General features: G+C 59.9%; 1 protein-coding gene across 2 annotated transcripts in view; it reads left to right on the plus strand.

The window, feature by feature from the left end:
- The first annotated feature begins 9104 nt into the window (after positions 1-9104).
- Positions 9105-22979, plus strand: part of SLC9A3 (solute carrier family 9 member A3) — a 53476-nt gene continuing 39601 nt past the window's right edge. For both annotated transcript variants that reach the window (XM_058564414.1, XM_058564415.1), the window contains exon 1: positions 9105-9436. In XM_058564414.1, coding sequence (XP_058420397.1) covers positions 9229-9436 — 208 coding nt within the window. In that variant the 5' untranslated portion in view covers positions 9105-9228. The remainder of the gene's footprint in view (positions 9437-22979) is intronic.

The raw sequence follows: 22979 nt of genomic DNA on the forward strand, positions 1-22979 counted from the left end.
ATGCAGGAAAATGTGAATGGCCAATTTTCATGGCACAGTAGTAGGAGTTCTAAGGTTATTCCCATCCACAGAACTGCATTCTTCGGACAAATCTCTCTGGATTGTTTTTAGAAGAAACACTATCGAGTCTGAATACGTTAACAGAACTCCGTCCATGCCCTGTGAATAGGGCTCATCCCAGGAGCACAATGCGCATTGTGCTTCCGCAGGCGGGCGGTTCAGGGGCCCCAGAGCCTCCTAAATCCTCAGGCACACACCGCGCCAGCCCTGAGACAAAGCCCAGCTGCCTTGCTCGTCCCTGTCCAGCTACTGTCACCGCCCTTCAGGCCGTGTGTTTGCTCTGGGCCTGGCCTGATACTATTGATCACCAGGTAAGGTGGGGCTCCAGGCAGGGCTGGGAGGGCAGTGGTTTTGAGGCCCAAGGGGACCCGGCCCACCTCCAGTATCCTCGGCCAGGGCTCCGTGGGCTTCTTCTCAGCCCGACATGTTAGCTGCGTGAGCTTCCCGTCTGGGGAACTGTGTGTGTTCCCCAGGAGCAGAGAATGGGCTGGCACACCTGCCCACACCTGCTGACCCTGCCCCGGTCATTCTGTTTCAGGGACAGGGACCTGCCACGGTGCACAGCGTGGGGTGCAGACCAGGTCTCCGGGTCTAGCTCTGAGCCCCGTTCACATCCGTGCACTGAAGTGGGTGGCCGCTCAGGGGAAACTGAGGCTTGTCGATATAAGCAAGATCTCACCCAAGGCAGGTGGGGGTCTGGGTCCAGTAGGCTCCAGAGCTTCCATCTCCCATATAGGCTTCCGACCAGAAATATCTGGGGGCTTCCAGGCTCTTCTGGTTCAAATGGAAGCACAGAAAGCTTCCATTCCAGAGGAGGGGGAGCATCTGAGCTCTCCTCAGGAGGAAGGATCCGCATCCAGGAGAGAGTTAGGCCTGGGCAAACAACAGCCTGACTAATTGATTCCTTCCTTCTCTGGTCACGTCTAGGGAGGCAGAGTGAAGGGGACTTGGAGGGCAGACGCCAGCCAGCCAGGACCCACTCCTGCCTCCCACAAAGACAGGCAGGAGTCGAGGTGGACAGCAGAGGCAAGAGTAAGGCTGCTGGCGGCCCCCACACACCCCCTCTGAGCTCAGGCCAGCATTCTGCCCCGGACTCATCCTCCCCATCGGACCAAATGGAATAGGAGCCCCGTGTGTGGGGGCAGGGCCTCCTGAGTCCCCGCCCCCAGCTGCTCGGCTCCACCCCTAGATGTCTCTAGGGGTCTAAAGACCTTGGGGTGGGCAGCCTTGGGGTCTAGATGAAAAGCCACTATGTTGTCTTTAGGGGTGAATGAGCCCTCCCAGAGGGTGGGCCTAGCAGGACTGGGAGCCGGGCCAACAGCAAGTCTCCTGGAAAATGGGCAAGTCCAGGATGAGGCAAATCCAAAGGCTGAGCCCAGCAAACTCAGCTGTGTCGGCAGAGACACACCCCAGAGCTGCCGGGGCCTTTGGGCCTGGGAGGAAGCCCGAGGAGGAGACCTGGATGGTCACTCAACTGTGAGAAGCTGCAGAGACACCAGCGACAGCTGACTTCTGCGTGAACAGGGACTGGGAACGCAGTAATGCAGAGAGGTGAGCTAGCCTGGATCATGGGACCGCGGGTGAGGTCCCAACCGTAGCCGCTGCCTCCTGGACCTCTGCTCTGCATCTCCAGGCTCACGTCGCAGTTGTGGTGTTCTCTGACACTGACCGTCGAAGACCCACCTCCCACACGATGCTGAGCACTGGAGGGCGTGTCTGTGCTGCCCTCAGAGCCCAGCGGGTCCAGGCAAGTCTTTGCTGAGGGGAAGTGAATCTCAAAGGAAGGCCTGGGGAATTAACGAGGCCCCGGGCAGAAGAAAACATTCGAGCACATAGATGCAGAGCAAGTTTATTCTTCTTTGAGCCGAGTCTGACCAAGTGACAGAGCAAACTGGAGCTGCGTCCCTGACAGGGGCGTTGTAGGCAACGAGAATACACAACTCTGCCGCTCACATCCAGAGCAAGGGGCCCAGCTGCAGACCAGCCAGCTGTGTGTTACTGTTACAAAGAGACGCAGGAAGACAAATCACCTCAGACCTGGTGAGAAAAAAAACTGCACTTTAAATGAATATGAACATCAGACTTCAGGCAGGAAGTCTTATGAGGGATAAAGAGGGACATTCCATCATGATAAACAGCCAGTTCAGTCTGAAGACACAGCAATCCTATTAACTTGGCTTAAATCACAGAAAACAAAAGCTAACAGAACTAAAATGACAGACAAAGCCCCCATTGCAGATGATGATTTTAACAACTCTCAGTTACCGAAATTAGTAAGAATAGAGCAGGTTTGAACACAATTAACCAATTTGACCAAACGGACAACTGCAGAATACACACTCTTATCTTACTTGGAATATTTACCAAAATAGCCCAGATTCTAAATTACAAAGCAAGTTTTAACAAATGTGAGAAGACTGAAATCATACAGTGTGTGTTCTCTGGCCATGGGGGAATTATGTGAGATCTCAGCCACAAAAAGATAACAGGAAAAATATCCAAATGCTGGGAAATGAAGCAAGTGTCACCTAAACAACACCCTTCCAGGTGACCTGTGCCACAGAGGGAATCACCATAGAGACGGGAAGACATTGAACTGAGTAAGAAAACTACAACAGACTTCAACCACTGGGATGCACAAAAGGAATTATCAGAGGGAATTTTACAGCTTTCAAAAGAGTCACAAACTAAAAAAAAAAGAACACTGAAAATCAATGATCTCAGCTTTCAGTTCAAGAAGCTAGAAGAACATCAAAACAGAAATGAGGAAGGAAGGGAAGCAGGAATGAAGAAGACTGTGAAACAGAAGACAGAAATACAACAGAGAAACTCAACAAGACCAGTATGTCTGCGGAAAAATTAAGAAAATGGATAAATCTCTAGCAACATCCACCACCACTAAGGGAGAAAACAAAAATTACCAACATCAGGGATAAAAAGAGAACATCACAGGGCCTCACTGACATAAAAATGAAATTAAAAGGATATTATGAATTTTACATCAATACACACGAACTTTTAGATGAAATGGGCAAATTCCTTAAAAACACAATATACCAAAGTGGACACAAAGAGAAACAGAAAGTCTGAACAGTTGTATATTTATTAAATAAATTAAATCCATCTTTAAAATTTTTCCATTTAGGAAAGTCCAGGCCCAAATGGCTTCACTGGAGAATTCTCCCAGAAGCATCTTGCACACCTTGTTAGATTTTTTTTCAGGTTTTTTGTCACTTTGATGTTATGTAAATAGTATTTTTAAATTAACTTTCACTTTCTGGAAAGTGTGTTGCAGTGTATGGAAACGGAACTGACTGGGAATATTGATTTTGTACCCAGCAACCTTGCTGACCCAACTCTCATCAGTTCTAACCACCTGTCTGAAGTCCTGGGCATTCATGCAGGTGACAGTCTCAGCGCTGAGAAGAACTGCTCCTTCCCTTCCCAGCTGACACTGCCTCTCTCTGCCTGGAGCATTGGAAGCGCCTGGTCCCCGGGAGACACCTGCCAGCGCTTCGTCAGGAACCTTCACGGCTCACCAGGTCAATGATATCTGCCTCTATTCTCCATTTGCTAAAAGTTTTCCCTCTCGTATGTTTTGTCATAAGTGGATTTTTAATTTTACCAAGGCTTCTTACACCTCTGTTGATACATGGTTGACATTCTCCTTGAATCTGTGAACATGGGGAACCACAGAATAGCTTTTCTAACACCAAACCCCACTTCTCTCCCGATAAGCTCAACGGGTAGCCTGTTACCTTCTCTTCTCCTTCCTGGGCTCAGCTGGTGTCCTCGTGCTGACGGGGGTTCCACTTTGCTCCTGAATGGGGGTGCTTCTCGTCCTGTTCAGCCAGGCCTGGGGAGCTGGGGTCCACACGACCCCATCTGATAGGTTCTTATGGGGCCTCCAGCGAGGAGCTGGGGTGGGGTCAGCATGGGGGTCCCAGGCTGAGCTTACTGAGGGACCTTGGGGACGTCAGGGGGCATGGGCCGTGTGTGAAAGGTGTTCCTCTGGGATCAGGAGTCGTGCCTCCAGAAAGGAGGGGGGCGGGGCCCAGAGAGTGGGGCTTCCACGGAGGGGTCGCCTGCTGGGGGCTGTGACCACATGGCAGGGTCCCCGTGATGACAGTGGACAGGGTGCAGGGCTCCTGTGGGAGTTCAGTGGAGTCTGCTGTGTCACGGTCGCCAATGGTCTCCAGTGTCCCCAAGGGTGGAGGGGGACAGGCGTAGCCTCGCCCTGGCCAAGTGGGCGCAGATGCAGAGGGGCGCGCAGATGGGGTCCCCTATACCAGAGGTCAGGGTACCCTATATTGGGGGTCACAGTCCCCTATATCAATGGGGTGAGGGTCCCCTATATCAACAGGGGTCGGGGTCTGCAGACAGCCCAGCTCCCAGAGACTGGACTGCAAGCTGCCCTCCTGGGGCCCTCAGGGGCAAAGACTCTGCGGCACCACCCCCAGCCCTTGCCCCCGCCCGGGCGCCTCGCCTCACCAGGCCCACGACCCCGGGACCTTCCCGTCCTCTACAAGAGCCCCCATGCACTGCCCAGGGGTCTATGGTCCGCCTGCTCCTATCCCCGCCCAGCCACCCTGGCAGTGGACAGTGTGTGTGGGGGGTGACTCCGACCCAGGCCAGGGACTTCACTTCGCAGGATGGGGGACACAGCCCTGGGCTGGGGTCTGCTAGGTGGATGGCATGTCCTGGGGACATTGTGGGTTGAGGTGGAAACACGGGAGCTGAAGCTTGATAGAGGCCCTGCCTCAGTTTCCCCAGACGCTCCTTATCTGCAAGCCGGCTTCAGGCTGGAAAGGCTCCAGGCCCACCTGAGGTTAAAAGGCACCGAGAGGCAGACCCCAGAAGAGTGACACTCACAATCTGTGAGAAATGTGATTGCACTCTGGCAATCAAACAAGAAACGGTCAGTCTTCCACAGTGGTGACGTCGTCAGCTCCAGAGGTTTCGGATCTGGGTAGGACCCGGCGCACAGCAGGTGCGAGCGGGCAAAGGAGGAAGGGAGAGCCCAGGGTCCCTGGCTGGGAGCACTACAAACCAGGTCCTTCCCTCTTTAAGAAGAGCTCATGTACGACCACTTCGGGTTAAAAATAAACTTGTGGGAGGAGAGGAACACCTGTGTGTGCACAGTAAACCTTCTAAAGTTACATTAAAAACTTAACCTTCATCTCTTGCTGTTGTTAGCAAAAGCATGAACAGACTCTAAATCTTTTGCCTCTTTATTCACAAGGTGTTTTTCGCAAACTGTGCAAATCAAATGCACAACAAGAAATTACCATGATGGACTAGATGTCATGTTTTCCACTTTATTTTCCTAAGCTTGAAGTTCAGAGGCTCCCCGCAGGTCGGGTGCATTGCAGTTCTTTTGGGACTGGTTATTCACATCATTTTAACTTTTTTGAGTGTATCATACAGTCATGGCTCTTCCACTGGTGCTACGGACTGAGCTGTGTCCCCTCAAAACCCACATGTCGAAGCCCTAACGCCCACTGCGATGGTGTTTGGAGATAAGCCTTTAGGAGGAGATTCAGGTTAAATGAGGTCGTACGGGTGCGCCAGACCCAACAGGATGAGTGGCCTTAGAAGAAGAAGAGAGAGCGATCCGATTCTCCCCTCCCGCCTGCGCTCCGAGGAACGGCGTGTGAGGCTCAGCGGCCGGCCACAAGCCAGGAGGAGCCTCACCAGCACTGACCGTTGGAGCCCTGATCTGGGACTTGCAGCCTCCAGAACCTTGAGAAAGTAGATTTCTGCTGTTTAGGTCCTGCCTGTGGGATTTTGTCCTGGCAGTCCAAGCAGACTACGACAATGTGTGTGCAGGCCGCCCTCTGGCCTCCCCATCCAGGCCACTGCGGGGCAGCACTTCTGCAGTGCTGCTCGTACCTGCCTGACGGGCAGTTGTCAGATCATCACACACCCGCAAGGCCTCAGGACACTTCCAAGACATCCCCCGCACACACAACCAGGCCTCTGGGTACATTTGGCCATGTGGCTGTGTGGGTTGTGCAATGCACAACTCTGGGGGGTGCTGTTCATAAGTCTGCTTGATATGGATGGCAGCCCTGGAGTCATGGATGCCACAGCCCTGCCTAAAACTACAACCTGGTTAGAGGCAAAGAGGCCATGGGGGCTGCCCACCCACCCTGTGGCCCAGTCCATGTTGGGGAGCTCTCATTGGAGAAGTGGGTCAGTGGGTGGTGCCAGTGGCTAGCCATGGGTTTCAGGAGGAGTGAGGCAGTGCACACACTCCACACCCCCTCAGCTGACTTCCACTTGTAAGGGAGGCTGGTACCCTCCGCACCACACAATCGCAGGCACAGGACTGAGCACCACAGCTGCCCCAGAGCCTCCAGCAACCGGGAACACAGACGCTTCATCCTACAGATCCCGCCAGACAGCCAAACTTCTCGCCCGAGCAGTGCGTTCTCGGTGTGGTCACACCGTGCTCTCACCTGTGCAGTTGCAGGGGCTTGCTTCCTTTCAACTCTCTTTGTCCTTGGGCATCCTGCGGCCACCTCTGCCTGCAGCACACCGTCTAACGGCCAATGACCGGCATTGGCATTCATTCCGAATCTGGGAGTCCACACACAAAGCTCTGCTCTTCTGCCCTTTGAACTGCTTCCTGGGTCTCAGAAGCAGCCCCTCCCAGGATAAATGACGTAAGCTCTTGGGACAGGCTCTTCCTGAAAACCCCCGAGAGTGAGGTGACCAGAGGGTCACTGGGCATCACGGCACACACTGGTCTGGTGGGAATTTGCCCTTCCTGAGGAATGCAAGGGCACCATCTTCAAAGAGGACAGTCTTCCGAAAGGCTTCACCCAGGAACCATGAGAAAAGAACAGGGAAGTGTGTCTGGGCTGGAGGTGACCTCGATCTTGTCCAGCCAGCTCTGTCTCTGGGACAGGAGGCTGAGAATGGAGCCAGGGACAGAAACATGGACACGGTTGAGCTGGGAGCGACTCCACAGCCCTCCACGGCAGCCAGTCACATACTCCCACTGCCGGGCGCTATGTGCCAAACCTGTGCTCAGCTCGGTCCTGCCCCCCGAGGGTGCTCACAACAACCCTCGAGGCTGGTCCTCCTCCGCCTACCAAGGATCCCTGGGCCACCGCAGAGGCCCTTTCAGCTGGAAAGTCCTCAAAGGACGCACAGTGAAGACTGAAGCCCTCTGCAGCATCCTCCCAAATGGTCGCCCAGCTTCACCCGCCATTCAGCGCTCAGCCACTCAGCCAGGTCACTCAGCTGAGCACGATTTGACCCCACTCTCCCCCACTACACTACTGACGGCCGCCTCCCACCAGCAGGAAACTGGGGAGAACCCACGGAATAAAGTCACCCAGCTCAGCACTGTCCTGCAAGCCTCTGGGACACTGATGTGTACTCAGATATTAGAAGATGCATCCATCTGTCCACCCGCCCATCTGTCCATCCATCCATCCATCCATCCAACCAGTGCTCCCGTGTGCCAGGCACAGTTTCAGGGATGGGGATGCAGCCATGAGCCTCCTGGGCTTTGTGGAGCCTTCACGCCTGGAGCAGACACTCCACAGAGAGGGCAGTCAATCAACAGAAAAATCGAGGGGCCGGCATGTCGGGAGGAGTGGAGGACCACCAGCTGAGGGAGGGGAGCGCAGATATCACAATTGTGAGCTGAGAGATCAGCTATGTGACGAGGAGAAGGTGACATTGGAGCAAAGACTTTAGGGAGCCGAGGAGTGTGCGAGCAGAGGTCCCCAGAAGGGAGGCTGGGAGGGGGTCGGGGAGGGGCCTGAGTCCTGGGAGGACTTGGATCTTCCCTCTAAATTGGAAGGTCCAATAGGAGGGCCCAACAGGGCAGGTGAAGGTGGTGAGGCAGGAGGCCTTTGTAGTAGCCAGGGGGTGCCAGGAGGTGCTGAGCAGTGGTGGGGTTCCGTTTGTATTCTGAAGGTAGAGCAGAGACATATGCTGAGAGATAACGGGGGAGCTGAACAAGTCAGGCCTGCCTCCTAGGTTTGGGGCAGAACAGCTGGAAGACAGAGCTGCCCAGGCTGAGGCTGCAGGGTGGGCTTGGGGGGGAAATGAGGGGGCGCGTTTACCTTGTGCAGCCTGAGATGCCCTCGTGAGCCATCCCTTGAAGGCAGCGCAGGCAGGAGGGGGTTGGGGACAGAGGTCCCACCTAGATGTCCATCTGATGCCAAGCTTTTGGGGAGGAAGGGTATTCCAGTCCCAATGTTGGCCGCCTGAGTGGCACCGCTGGGCACCGAGGTCAGGGGAGGAGGGGTCCCTCACAGAAGGAACAGGGGCGACCCAGCCTGGGCAAGGGATTCTTCTCCACCCGAGGCTCAGGAGGGGGGGCCCTGGTTTCTGACAAGTTGTTCCATCCTGTTATGAAATGCAGGTTCAGTGTTGAACCTGCCGGGCAGGAGGCTGGCAGCCTGGCCCCCTTTTGGACCCTCAGGCTCCTGGTGGGGTCTGCACAGCCCCAGGTCCTGCGTTTACGGATAAGGAGCGGCCGGGGGCCAGTGTGCCCACAGCTGCCCTAGGCAACTCCGGAGCTGAGCCGACGCCACCGAGGGGCGCCCGAAGCACCGGGAGCCCACTACCAGGCAGCCGAGCCGCAGGGACCCCGGCGCGCAGCCACCCCCAGTCCCGGCGACGCGCTGCGCTGCGCTCCCAAGAAACGCGATCGCCCCGGCCCGCGCCGCGTCCCAGGGCTCGTCCATCTGCTCGCGGCCGCGCGGACCTCCAGGCCTGCGCCCTCCAGCCCCGGGCTCCAGGAGAGGGCCGGCGGGAGCGAGCCGGCCAGTGGGGGAGGGGAATAAAGGGGACTCCGCGCGCGGGGGTGGGAGGTGAGGTCAGGGGTGCGGGTCAGGCCCGGGGTGGGCGTGCGCAGGCCGGACGGGCGTGCCAAGAGCGTGCGATGGTGTCTGCGGTCGCGTGTGCGCGGCGGGGGCGGGAAGGCCCCGCCCCGGGGCGGGAGGGGGCCGCCCGATTAAAGGCCAGCCGGGCGGGCGGGGACCGGGAGGGCAGCCCGCACCCGGAGCGCGCTCGGCTGAGCGCCGCCCGATGCGAGTCCCGCCGGCCCGGCGCGTCCAGTGGCCCCGGCGCAGCGCGTCCCTCCGAGCGCAGCAGGACTCACACGACATGAGCGTCTGGACCGGGCGCTGAGCGGCGGCGGCGATGTCGGGGCGCGGGGCCCGGGGGCCCGGCTGGGGGCTGCTGCTGGCGCTGCTGCTGGCGCTGGGCGTGCTGCCACGGGCGCGAGGCGTCGAGGAGCAGCCAGACGGTGCGGTCCAGGGCTTCCAGGTGGTCACCTTCAAGTGGCATCACGTCCAGGACCCGTACATCATCGCGCTCTGGATCCTCGTGGCCAGCGTGGCCAAGATCGGTGAGCGGCCCGGTTCGGCGCGGCCTCCCTCCACCTGCGCGTCTCCGCCCACGGGGTCTGCGGGACTCCCGTGTGCCCCGGGGCAGAGCTGGGCGCCGCGGCCGCCTTCCTCCCGGTCTGCGCCGGCCCGCGGTTTTCCCTGCGGAAGGGGCGCGTCCGGCCTCCGTTGCCCCGAGGTCGGGTGCGAGGAGCGCCGCGGCCAGCTCCGGGAGTTGGGCCTCTGGTCAGGCAGAGCGAGGCTCGGGGGCCGCCAGCCTGGCCGGGCGGGAGTGGCCGTGCGGGGCGCCGAGGGTTGCCGGACCCTGCTGGCCGGCCAGCGCGCGCAGCCTCCAAATCTCCGCGCTCGGGCGTCCCCGTCTCCGCGCTCGGGGCTCCTTCTGCCCCATCCAGGCTGCAGACATCCGTGGCTGCTCCCGCTCAGGGGCTCCTGCAGCCAGGTTTTCTGTCTGTCGGGCGAATGGGCGCCGTTTAATGCACCGAGAGAGGAAATGTTCTTGCTGTCAGGCACTGGAGTGATATTTTGTTCCCAGTGCAGAAAGAAAATCTGTGCCACTCAAGATTAAACCCAGTAAAATCCTATTTATAGGAGTGATTTCTCTTTTAAAATCTTGGTCTGTCAGATTTCTCTTCTCTTGCCTTGCTCCAGTGAGCCAGCAAAGTGGGAATTGCCGGTAACTCCCGGGCAAGGTGATAGGAAGGTCAGCTTTCTTAAGAGCTTGCAAGGAACAAAGTTTCAATGTGCTGGTCAACACCAGGGAGGGTCTTACTTGAGGGAGCAGAGATGTAATGGCATGTGTAGCTTACTAGGTGGAGCCTGGGGGGAGGCGGATCAAGGGTCCTGAGGACCCCCGCCCTGGAACAGCAAGTGGCAGGGGCAGTCCGCAGTGGTTTTGGAATGGAGAGGGGCGAGGCAGAGCAGAGAGAGCCCCTCTGGGGCCTTGGGGGGCACTGATGTCCTTAGCGGGACGGGGAGGGACAGGTTTTGAGGAGAGATGGCTAGAGGACTTTGGACCTGGTTTTGGGGTTACCTGGTATACCTGGCAGCGGTTTGGGGGTACCTGGTGTACCTGGCAGGTATACCTGGTACCTCTTCCCTCCAGCGCTGCCTGTGGTGTGTCGATCTCCCTTTGAGTTCCTCTCATTTCTGCTTTCTGGTTCTTAAAAGCTCTCCAGGTCCCTCTGCCTCCTCCTTTTTCCTGGGCATGTTTCGCTCCCTGGCCCTGCTGCCTGGTCTCCATGCTCAGTCTGTCCCCCGCTGGGCTTTCCAGTGAGGGTTTGTAAGATCAGGAGTGAAGTGCCAGCACCCATGAGGTCTCATGTGATGTGTCTCTTGGGACGCCTCTGTGATGGGGGAATTGCCGACACTGGCCACGTCCTATGGGTCGTTGACTGGGCAGGTCCAGCCTCAACCGGGGCTCTGGGAGCGCCCCGACATGACACGCATGCTGCTCCCCGCAGAACTGACGGGTTTCTGGGCGCCGTGGGGGTCTCCTCCTCTGCCACCTTGTCTCTTCTGTGAAACCACTGTAAGGGTGGTGACATGTGCAGGGTGGACGTGCCACACTCTGGGGTCTGCGCCTGGGGCGTGCAGCGCCCCTGTTGTGTGAAGCGAACGTGTACTTTCTGTGCAAGCTGGGCTGCTCCTAGTCCAGCCCCGGCACACAGATGTGGAGCCTGGCATCTGAAAGTCCAGTGACGGCCTCAAGGGCACTGGCCGGACAGCCCTGCGTGGGGAGGCACTGACCTGCATACTTGCCTGGCCCCAGATCTGTTCCTCCCCCGGGAAGACCATGGCCTGCTGGGCTCTGGGCACTCGCACTCGTCCCCAGAGGACCTTCTTCAGGGTGGGGTGGCCACTTGCTCAGCCAGCTCCATCTCATGGGCAGGGCACCCCCACTGTGACAGCACTCTCATACGTTGCTGTAATCCTGGGGTTGTTGGCTCCCCTTGAGGGGTAAGAGGTGAGCATTGGTAGAGGCTTTGGGGGGACTCTGAGGACAACATGAAGAGGAATCTGGAGACAGAACCTTGGGGCTGACCACGCTTCCCCTGGATGTCCTCTGCCCTGGGCCCAGCCTTGTCCCCACCCTGCCCACACTGCCCTTCTGCATGTGGAGGCTCCCACCGTGATGGCATCGGGGTCTCGCCCATGATCAGGTGGCACTGCAGAACGACTCGGTCTCCTCAGTCTAAAAAGTAAGCCGACCCTCCACATGCCTGGCCCCCTCCCAGCCTTGTCTTCTCCCTGTGACTCACTGCCCTCCCTCCTGTCCCCTGGAATCCACTGTGCTGACCCTCCCCAGGTCCCCAAGGCTCTCCTGGTGGCTCAGCGTGGGCCTCACGTGACCCCACCTCTTTGCCCCTCCCTCTGGAGTCCCCCCACCCCCTGTCCCTGTCCCCGTAGCCCCTTGGCTGCCCCTTATCCATCCACCTCGGCCTGGGTCCTAAGCCTCCCCTGACCGGCTCTCCCTGCTGTGTCCCACGCCCAGCACCTCCAGGTATCTGCCTGGTTCCTGGGGTCCCACACCTCCAGCCAGGGGTTCTCCGAAAGTGTGGCTGCCAACCAGGCATCTGCATGGACCTCCTCCCAGCTCCTCAGGTGGACCCCTGCCCCTCCCACCGCCTCTGGGCCCTCTAGGTCTCAAAACTGAAGCTCAGCCAACAAGCCTGACCTGCCTGGTCACTCAGCCGCAGTCCCTCATCCCAGTGGTCCAGACACTCTCCAGACCAGACCCCACTGCGCTCCAGCCCCCTCCACAGCTCAGGGGCCCCCAGATCCACTGTCCAGTGAAAAGTAGAGATCTGACCTGGTCTCTGCCGGGTGAACCCCAGGGGTTCCTCACTGCCCAGCCCACCTCCCTGCCTGGCCCTCTGCAGTGTGGCTTCCTCCCTCCTCCCCATCCCCTGAGAACTCTGGACTTACAGCCAGGTCCAGACCCACGGAACTGGCCCCCTTGGACGTCTCCCAGACCCTCCCTGGGCAGGCAACCCCAGTGCCCCGTCCGGCCCCGTCCAGCGAGCCACCACAGAGCACTCTTGCCCAGGCCTCACCCTCATCCCGGCCGGGCCTGGGGGCTGCGTGGGCAGGGCGTCCAGTCTGTGCACCTCCTCCCTGAGCTCACTGTCCAGGGTTCACACTTGTTTAGGTCGTCCGTCATTTAAATCGGTCCGGAGAGCCCAGACGACTTCAGTCTCGAGTTACAGGCACAGAAGAGCTGGGTTTCTGTTGTTTCCAAACATTTGTTGAGTGTCTTACGCATGGGTCTGAGTGTTGAATTTGCACACCCGCCTTGTGCTGAAGAGGTCAGGTTTCTTCCAGCCATTTCTAACCTGATTGCGGAAATAAGATGCTGGGACCCTGAAACTAAGGCAATAATTCGTCCCAATGTTTCGAGGTGGCTTCTCACCTCAGGCAGCTTGGGATGGAGAAAGGCCAGAGGGCAGGGTCACAGCCACTAGCGAGGTGGCCAGGTCTCGCCGCTGGGAGCTGCTGCTGGAAGCAGCCCCTTTGCACAGGTGAGGAACAGGTGTGGCGGGCTCAGCACAGGACTTGCTGTGAGCTCCCCACTTTTAGGCGTTTGGGCCTCCAGGGGTCCCCTGCCTGGCACTGCATCTTTAGGAAATTCGGAAGGGGAGGACGGGGCTGCTGAGGCCAAGGAGCCCGTCCACATCACGGGGCCGGGTGGAGCCTGCAGGGCCTGACAGGTGAGGACCCTCCTGCAGTGGGATGGTATCTGCCCCTGGGTGGGGGGTCCTTCCTCTGGACCAGCCTAGGACCCTGGGACATGTGCTCCCCTGGGGGTCCTGAGCCTGCAGCCACCCACACCAGGATCACTTTAGGCGTTGGACGAGGTTGGCCTTTCTCACTCTCATCGTGTTCTCTCTCCTCGGGCCTCCCCTGGGGGCCACAAGCTGGGCCAGCACAAGGCTCAGTGGACCCATATTGGCCACGCAGAGATCATGAGACTGTGGGCAGCTTGAGGGAGGGCCCACCTGGGGGTGGGGATCCAGGGACTTCTGGAGACAGAGCCCTGGAGGTGACAGGGTGACCACGGAAGGCGCTCCTGGCGGAAGAGGGAGATTGGAGTGTTGGAGGCCAGAGGGGAGGCCGGAGGGGAAGCCAGAGAGGAGGCAAGAAGGGAGGCTAGAGGGGTGGCTAGAGAGGATGCCGGAGAGGAGTCCAGAGAGGAGGCCAGAGGGGAGGCCAGAGAGGAGGCTGGAGAGGCCAGAGGGGAGGCCAGAGGGAGGTGAGAGAGGAGGCCTGAGGGGAGGCCAGAGAGGAGGCCGAAGAGGAGGCCAGAGGGGAGGCCAGAGGGAGGTGAGAGAGGAGGCCAGAGGGAAGGCCAGAGGGGAGGCCAGAGGGAAGGCCAGAGAGGAGGCCGGAGAGGAGGCCAGAGGGGAGGCCAGAGGGGAGGCCAGAGAGGAAGCCGGAGAGGCCAGAGGGGAGGCCAGAGAGGAGGCTGGAGAGGCCAGAGGGGAGGCCAGAGGGAGGTGAGAGAGGAGGCCAGAGGGAAGGCCAGAGGGGAGAGCAGAGGGGAGGCCAGAGAGGAGGCCAGAGAGGAGGCCAGAGAGGAAGCCAGAGAGGCCAGAGGGGAGGCCAGAGGGAGGCGAGAGAGGAGGCCAGAGGGAAGGCCAGAGGGAGGCGAGAGAGGAGGCCAGAGGGGAGGCCAGAGAGGAGGCCAGAGAGGCCAGAGGGAGACCAGAGAGAGGCAAGAGAGGACGCTAGAGGGGAGGCCAGAGGGGAAGTCAGAGAGGAGGCCGGAGAGGCCAAAGGAGGCCAGAGGGAGACCGGAGAGGAGGCCTGAGGGGAGGCCAGAGGGAGGCCAGAGGGGAGGCCAAGCCAGCCCAGCCACAGACCTTGGAGGACTTTGATCTCTGCCAAGGTGGCAAAGAGGGTGGGACTTGGTCAGATCTGAGTCCTTAGACTATTGCCTGGGCGTGGGGCAGAGAATGGACAGGAGGGCACCAGAGGGGATGCTGGGATGGGGGTAGTTCTAGGCTAGCTGGGTCCATTTGTCCCCAAGCACTGGGCCGGGGACACTCAGAGGACAGAGGAGGCTCAGGTGTCCAGCTGACGTGCCCATGAGTCCCAGGGTGAGAGGTGGGCACTGAGTCGGTTCAGTGAGGAGGCTACTGAGGGGGTGGGAGCAGTGATGGGGGGTCGAGACCCTGACAGGGAGGAGGCCTGAGCCACATGTAGGCCCCTGCACAGAATGGGCTGGAGCCGATGGAGGCGTCTGGTGTGACCTGGTGAGACACCCAGCTTGGGGACGCGCTCTGGAAGTAGAGCGCTCAGCGCTGAGGGGTGGGGGTGAGGGCACCCCGACTGTGGCCCGAGCCGCTGGGGAGTGGTGATTTCACTTCTGAGCTGGAGCGGCCGGAGGGGGGGCAGGTGGGATTTCGTCATGGAGCCCTGGAGTCTCTGTGGTCTTCACTGCACCCTCTCTCAGGAAAGAGGGCAGCTCCCCACCCACAAGGAGGGAGGGGGCTGCCCCCAAACCCCAACAGAAACACCCCGAGGTGAATCCAGTGCCCACGGGCCCGCCTGGATTCGAAGGACGGAGGCTGGGGTGGGTGGCGCGGTGGTGTCCCCCTCCCTGTCAGCGTTGCGGCCTGCCCAGCAGCGGTGGGGCCTCTGAGACCCTCAGGCCCTTCCCGCCTTGCCCCTGGGGCTGCAAGGCTCCCCATTGGTGCGCTTGGCCCCAGTCTTGGAGGAAGAGATCCCCAGAGAGGGCTCTTTCGTAACCAGCAGGAGCCCAACACCAGGCGACCCTGGGCCCGGCAAGGAGCAGCCGGGACTTCAGGTCAGGCGTGCGACGTGGAGAGCCTCCCACCAGGTCTGCGCCTTGCAGCCATGCCAGACGAGGCTGCCGCGCCCCACTTCTGGAGACTTAAGGTTCCTCTCTCCCAACTGTGCTCCAGGGGGAGCGCAGCCTTGGGATCACCCCCTCTTCTTCCCACATGTCGACAGCTGCCTGTCAATCCAGACTTTCCCATTGCCAGGCCTGGACCCCAATTCCCGTCATTTCCAAAGCACCCTCCCCCGGGCTTCTTGTCTGGTCAGCACTGTCACTGTCCAGCCCTGGCCCTTGCGGGGGGCACAGACCCCCGCGCTGGGACGCACGCCCTCTGTGGTCTCACTCGGGGCGCTTGGGGAGCCTGGGCCACTGGCTCTGTGACTTCTGTCTGGATCTCTGCCTAACGGGTACGGCCGTCGCTGGGCACTGGGCGTCTGCCCTGAGCCTGTTTCCCAGGCTGCAGGGAAGCCGTGGGGTGGTATTTACCTCCTGGGGTTGAAACCAGAAGCTTGTAGTTTTTATTTTACATGCTCTGATCCTAGGACCAGGAGCCCCCGGCACTGTGCCCGACCCCTGTCCTCGCTCTGTCCTGTGGGCTCCTGGGCATTCTCTACTCTGCTCCCGCTGAATTTCCTTACTTCCCTTGAAGGAACGCATGAGTGGATCTGGAGGGCAAGGATGACTTAGAAGGGTGGGATGAGCATCAAGAGTCCCCAGTGGACCCCAGTCCTCCTGGGGTAGATGAGTCAGTGGACCCTAGTGGACCCCAGTCCTGGCAGAACAGATGGAGTCAGTGGGCCTGGAGTCAGGACCCAACGTCCAAGGCCTGGAAGCAAGGACTTTCCCAAGAGTCTCTGTGGGAGGGAAGATTCCGTGCTGAAGGAGTCAAGTCTCATTTTCAGGAAGTGCCCCTGGAGAATTAGCCGCCAGCTGTAAAACAATCCGTGGGCGTTTGGAGCTGAGGTATTGCCTGGAATATCCTGAGACAGAGGGGCAAAGGTTGGGAAGTGCTGATAGCGTCCTGTCCTACCTTCTCCACAGAGGGGACTCCCCAGGGAGTCTTCCAGGGGCCAACTTCCCATAAGAGAGACCAGGCCCTCCTCAGAGTCTGGACCCCAGAAACCTGTGTGGCCAACCCCTCTGGGGCTTGCACCTCACTCTGTGACCTGTCTCTGGGCTCTCCTGACCCCGTCTCACCTTCTGTTTCTTTGCAGACCTGTCAGCCCCCTGACCCTGCCAAGTTCTCACCCCTCCAGGAGGGGCTGTTGTTCCTCTCTGCCCCGCTGGGGTGAAGGTGGGTTTTCCCTGGCCCCTGTGCAGGGCCCTCGCCGTGTGTTGCTCAAGGGCCAGGGTCTCAAGCTCGGGTGCGCTCCCATGTGTGTTTGTCTCCCCAGCGTCCGAGGCCAAGTCCCTTCCGACAGAAGATTTTACCCTGAGCTGTGCACCTGAGGGGCGCTGCAGAGCGGGGGCAGTGGGGGATGGACCTGGCCTGCCCAGGTCAGGGCCAGCTCTGCTCTCTGGGCTCTCCCCCGGCCGTGCCTGGGCACGATCTCGGAGCTTCTCTGAGAAGAGTACCCCCAGCTCTGCCCCCGGGGGGGTGCAGAGACGGGCCTGCTCCCGGGACCATAGTGCCCAGCTCTGAGTCCGGGAGCTGGTCCTCTCAGGTGCCGGCTCTCAGGGCAACAGGTCTTAGGTTGCTGGGTCTTGGGGTGCCGCATGTCAGGCACCAGGTCTTGGGGTGCAGGGTCTCAGGCACCAGGTCTTGGGGTGTCAGCTCTGAGCAGAACCTGCTTCCCTACCCTTCTCTGCACTGGAGCCAAAGCGGGTGATCCCCTGCCCAGGCCACAGCGGGCACAGCTGGGGTCCCTGTCCCCTGAACCAGGAAACCTTCGAGGCGGCTGGGGCACTTTCCCCGCATGAGGGCCTGAGCAGTCCCAGGTCTCTGCCCCACCTGCACCTCTGCTCCCATCCGCCCCTTCCACCCCCTACCCCCCCACCCCGAGCTCCAGCCCTCCTTCGTGACCTCACTGTCTTATCTCCTGCCCCTTCTCCACATCTTCATACCTTGTCTTCTGTCTCTTCTCTCTGCTCAGGGCAGGGGAGAGGTGCTGGGTGAGCCCAGGTGCCTGTGGAGCTCCCCCAACTCCTGCAGAGCCCATTGGACTGGGAGGGGGCGGGGACAGATCGGTAGTGGGCGGGGCTGGTGGGGAGCAGAGGCCCCAGGAGCCGTCGCAGCGGGGAGCAGAGAGGCAGCGTGGTGCATGGCGGCCTCCCACCCCCCAGCTGTGGGCCTGCCGTGCATGGCTTCCCTGGGCTCCACCCACATCACCCCCTGCATCTCTCCTGCCCCACTTCCTCTGAGCTCCGAGCTTGCCAGCACCCCAGCCCCCGAGGACGCCTCCTCAACACCGAGCTCTCTGGGTTCAACTAGGTCAATGCTCAAAGGCAGCTTGTGCCTGTTGTTCCCACTGTGTCCCCAGTGCCTGGAACCCTGCCGCCCCAGCAGTGCCCGTGGATCGGGGAGCAGGAGCGCATGAGTGGACCGGTGAAGGAACGAATGGGTGCGTGAATGAACACATCTGTGAATGTCGGCTCCCGTCTGTCTGTAAGCTTCGTCAAACCCTCTGGGCGCTGGGCCCGGGAGAGGCTCCCTGAGCTCCTTAGCTGAATTCTCCCAATTGCCACACAGTCTCCGGTGAGCAGCATGCCCAGTGACAACACCCCGGAGGCAGGTGGACCGTGACAGCTGGCATCAGCTCAGAACACTGTGAGCATGCAAGGTTCAGGATGGGGAGCACCACGGCCCCACACAGGGCTCGCCTGGGCAGGCAGGTCCCCAGGATGTGCCACCCATGCTTGTGCAAAGCTGGCCTAGAGCACGCTCCACCACGTGCTGGGATCTGCAGCCGATGCACCCCAAGTCCTGCCTCCTGGAAGGACACGGAACAATCCTCCCAGTCCTGACACGCAGGCTCCCAGAAACACAGTCCCAGCTCATGCACCCTCCTGGGACAGAGCCCAGAACTCGCGCCCTTGCAGGTCAATAGCTCGGTACAGTGGCTGCTCTTTGGGGCTTGGACAGTTTGGTTTGTTTTATCAATGCAGCTCTCTAGCACCGCTTCACTTCCTAGCAGTCACGGCTCTGGGCGCCAGGACTGCTCTCACCAGTTTACTATTCATTTAACAAACGTTGTGCTGCCTCGTGTCTGGCCCTGCTACAGGCCATGAGGATGCAGCTTTGCACAGAACAGACTCAAACCTCCCATGGAGGGTAGTATTCCTGTGGGGAACCGACAGACAAGATCGTGCCACGAGGTAAATGCATTTAGTGCTATAGCTAGTGACGAATGAGAGAAGGCAGAGAGCGCAGGTGGGGAGGCTGTAAGGGGAACAGCATCTTCAGGGCAAGATAGCCAGTGCAAAGGCCCTGAGGTGGGCGTGTGGGCCTGTGTTGGAGGAGCAGCTGGGTGGAAGCCAGCCTTCCCCCCAGGGGAGGGGTGGGAGATAACGTCAGAGGAGCCAGCAAGGTGACCTGCCACGTGTGTCCCAGGGAAGGGGGGCCATGGCTTCTGAGTGGAGGTGCATGCTTGACCCCACTGGGAGGGACGAGACTCCAGGAAGAGATGAGGGCAGCTCAGACCTGTCACCCCCTGAGCTGAGCCTGCCCCAGGGGGATGTAGTGTTGGCACAATCCCTCTGATTTTGTAAGATTCTTCCCATAAACATGTTCAGAATGAACAAGTCAGAGAAGCAGGGCTTCTGTGCTCTCAGAGGCCAAGGTCCCCTCAAAGGTGAAAGGCTTCCACCTACGAAGACATGTGAGACAAGGCCTCTGGTCATTGAAGGGCCCTGGCTAGGCTGTTCTGTTTTGGCCCCTGTGCCTCCAGTGTCCCAGAAGGGCACAGGACTTGGGGGGCTCATGGTGCCACCTCAGCCCAGACCCCCAGCTCTGCCAAACCTGACCCACCTGCAGGGGTGGCATCTACACAGGCTGACCGGTGACCGGGCCAGGGCTGTGGGTCCCCACAGGTCCCCAGGTGGCACTTGTGCAGGTGAGCACTGCGCTGGCCATTCTCCAGGGTGTGCAAGGCGCCCGCTGAGCCTGAGGTCTGGCCCGGAGCTCAGCCCCACGCTGGCCTTTCCTTGGAGCTGGCTGCATCTCAAGTCCACATCTAAAACCCAAGTGTTCGTTCGTTCATTGGTGCTAGAGAGGCGAGAGCCCCATGGTTTGCTGGACACAGGGGTCAGAGTCCAGGGTGAGGGGTCAAGTGGCGGCCGGAGTGCCGGCTTCCCGGGGGCGCAAGGGGGGCAGTCCAGGTGGGCCACAAAGGAAGGGAGGGGCCAGGCAGGTGGCACCAGCCCAGAGGTTCCCCGGGGGATGGTCAGGGCCAGACGACGGAGACTGGAAGCGGGCTGCAGGGTGTGGACTTTGCAGGTGGGGATGTTGAGCCAGTGGTCTCCCAGGGCCCCGGACAGAAGCCTCTGCTTCAGGCACAGACGTGGCCCTGGCAGGGACACCGACTGTCAGCTCCAGGAGGGCGTCCTATGAGCCAGCCAGGCCCGGACCTCTGGCCTCTGGGCAGGGACAGCCAGCGTCCTTCCAGGGCTCACGGGGGGGAAGGAGCAGGGCACGGGACCGTCGGGTTCTGCTTCTTCCCTTCCCAGTGCGGCAGGAAACCTCAATGAATTCACCACCTGCCGAGCTCTCATGCCAAAGTCCAGCCGGTTTTGAGCTCTCGGCTGGGAGAGGGCTTCCTGCAAAGGCAGATGGGAAAGTTGGAAATTCCTGTTCCTAATGTCTTCTGGGACAATACAGAGGTGGAAAACTCCCTGCTCTCAGGGCTCTGTTTCTTCGTGGATTTCACAAGCCCCAGGTGTTGGGGTGCAGTGAACGCAGGTCTGTGGCCTCCCCGGACCTACTGTCCCTTAGGACTTGGCCCTCACATGCTGGGTGCTCGGTGTAGTTCACCGTCGGCCTGCCGGCTAGGCATGGACCCCAACGGGACTGGGCCACCTGAGGAGGCCCACGTGTGTGCATTTGTATGTGTGTGTCCATGTGTGGTTGCATGTGTGCGTGCCTGAGTGTGCACTGTCCTATGGGCTGGTTCCCGTGGGGTTTGAGGGTTTCCTCTGTGACACTAAGATCTATTCCCCACGTGGCAGTAGATGCCGAGCCTGGGTTTGAATCCTGGTTCTGTCACTCCCTGGGGGCCTGAGGTCCCTCATTTACCTCTGGGGCGGCACCGACACCTCTACGAGGGGTCTGTGAGGAGTGAGTGGAATGCATGGCCAAGACAGACGCTGGCAGGTGCCCAGGGGTGTCTGGTGAAGGATCGAGGTGTTGTCACCCTCCACACACCTCTGAGGGAGTGTTGGCACGGCGGCTGTCACACCCTGGACACAGGGTCACCAGGGAGGCTCCCTGGCGCCACCCCAGAGGGAGAAGCTGGGCCCCCAGGGGACTGGGCTGGGGAAGAGCCTGGGGTGGGGGAAGAGGCTGAAGCCGCCCCTTGGCTGACCCTGCTGGAGGCTTGGCCCACTGAGAGCTGTGTTGTGGGGTCACAGACGCCTTTCTAGCTCAAGAAGCCACCAGGCGCCCCAGGCCTGGGCCCCAAAGCAGACCTGGGAATGGGCATGCTCAACACTGGTGCACCGGGGGCTGCCGCTTCCCGCTACTTCACAGAGGCCACCGTGGAGGCAGGGTGTCATCCCCACACAGCAATGGCAGCAACTCAATAACCAAGCAGAATGTGCTGGAGAATCAAGCCACATCTCCACATGTGGAACTGCTGTGCATTCCCGTGTTCTGAGACAGGAAAACCCTTATTCTGCTCCTTCAGCTGAGAATCCAGACGTGGGACCTGCTGCCCATGTAGCCTGGGTGGACGTGTAGCTGGCTGCTGTCTCCTCAGCAGCACCTGAGAAGCCTGGTGAGAGCTTCAGTACTCCGTCCAGTTTAATCTCCTGGGGCCGGCTCCAGACATCTTGAATCTGAACTTCTGGGGGTGAAGCTGTGGCCAGGACCCTCGAGCTCACAGGTCTCCAAGGTGGGAAGCAGGAGGGAAGCGATGGTCATCGTCCCCCAGCAGGCGCCACCCCAGCGGGGCCCCTGGAGGCCGGCCGGCCAGATACACTGTCTGCCTGTAACTCTCCAGGGCCCCCGCACCCTGGCTCCTGCCTGGTCTGTCACTGCCTCTGGGAGGACTTGTAGTGGCCTTGTCTGTGGGCAGGCTGCTGTCCTCTCTGACGCCTCGGCCTCCTCAGCAGGGATGTGGCCAGTATCCACATCTCCGTGGGGTGTGGCTGTGAGGGTGGACTTAAGCAGGTGAATGAATACACATAAAGTGGACATTCTGTGAACACCTGCACGGTGCTCAGCACAGAATAGACACCAGCAAACAATGGCTGAATAAAACCAAAAATGCCAAAAATGCCAAGACAACAGCTACAGACACCATGTCCGCGTGGACAGTAGAGAGCCGGCACCTCACAGCCTAGCAAGGCCGGCCAGTGTTCTCCGATGCAGGGTAAGGAGGGGCAGGGCAGTCCCACCCTGCACACCTGTACCTGCAGCCGCCTGGTCCTCACCCATCCTTGGGGTGGCAATGGCTCTGTGGCCTCATCCTGGTGGGTACTGAGTCCCCAGCGAGAGAGAGTACTTCACGGAGCTGGCCAGCCCTGTGAGCAGTGGACCTCTCGAGACTTGGGTGTCGGCCCCATGCAGGTGTGCCTCAAACCTCGGCCACCAGTTTACCTTTCCTTCTTTCATAGCTTAACAGTGCTACGTTTGCTGGTGGTCTCCGGTACGGTGTTGCTAGGACTTGTGGGGGATCCCACAATTTGTGTGCATGTGTGGCAGGTGCAAGCACACCCTCTCCCCATGCACCTCCCCGCCCATACAGCTTACCTTTCTGGGGATACACTGGAAAAGGAAGGCAGTTTTAGGTTTCTGAGAAAGCCCCGGTGTGGAGACTACAGCCTCTGCTGTCAAAATCCTTTACTCATTAACTCAACAATGCCGAGAGCCCTGGGCTGGCGTGAGCCTGGCCCCACACCCTGCATTTCAGGGCCTGAGAGGAGCACATCCTGGCCCAGCACCCCATCTGGCTTACCCGGGGTGCCCCCCACGGGAGGCATTGGTAGTGCAGGATGGGCACAGGTGGCCGGCCGCCCCGGGCACGAGGGTGGGCTCTTTTCACCAGAACAGAGAAGCCACTCCACCCCCTGACCACCAGCTCAGGGTCAGGAAAGATGCCCCCAGCCCAGTACTCTGGACCCTCTTCCCCACCCCCGTGGCGTCCTCCAGCTGGCGCGGGCAGAAACTAAGGGGATCCATCTCTGCCCTCCCCTCCCCTGAGACCCCTGCCTTGCCCCCGGGCTCCTGACCCACGGGGCTGGCCCTGTGAGCTGCACCTCCTGCGAGCTTTCCCTCATAATCTGGTTTTCTCAAGCTCTCAAGATTAGTTTTGGTGTTAATGAGCTGAATGTAATTGGGAAAGTAAGTCCATTACCAAGAAGCACAGGGCCGCCAGCCAGGTGCTGGCAAGTTGCTAAACGTGCCGTGTGTCATTGCAATCCTGAGTTGTGCTCGCGGCCGTGGTCAGCAGAACCCGGCAGGGTCTCCAGGCAGACCCACTGAGGCACAGTGGTGTCTGTTCCTGGAGAGGAGCAGGATGGAGGCCGGCTGCTCTGGAGGCTCCGGCCCTGGGGAGGCCTGGCCCCTGACCCGCATCTGAGGGGGCCGC

The sequence above is a fragment of the Diceros bicornis genome, chromosome 20 (genome assembly GCF_020826845.1).
Source record: "Diceros bicornis minor isolate mBicDic1 chromosome 20, mDicBic1.mat.cur, whole genome shotgun sequence".
Taxonomy (NCBI): domain Eukaryota; kingdom Metazoa; phylum Chordata; class Mammalia; order Perissodactyla; family Rhinocerotidae; genus Diceros; species Diceros bicornis.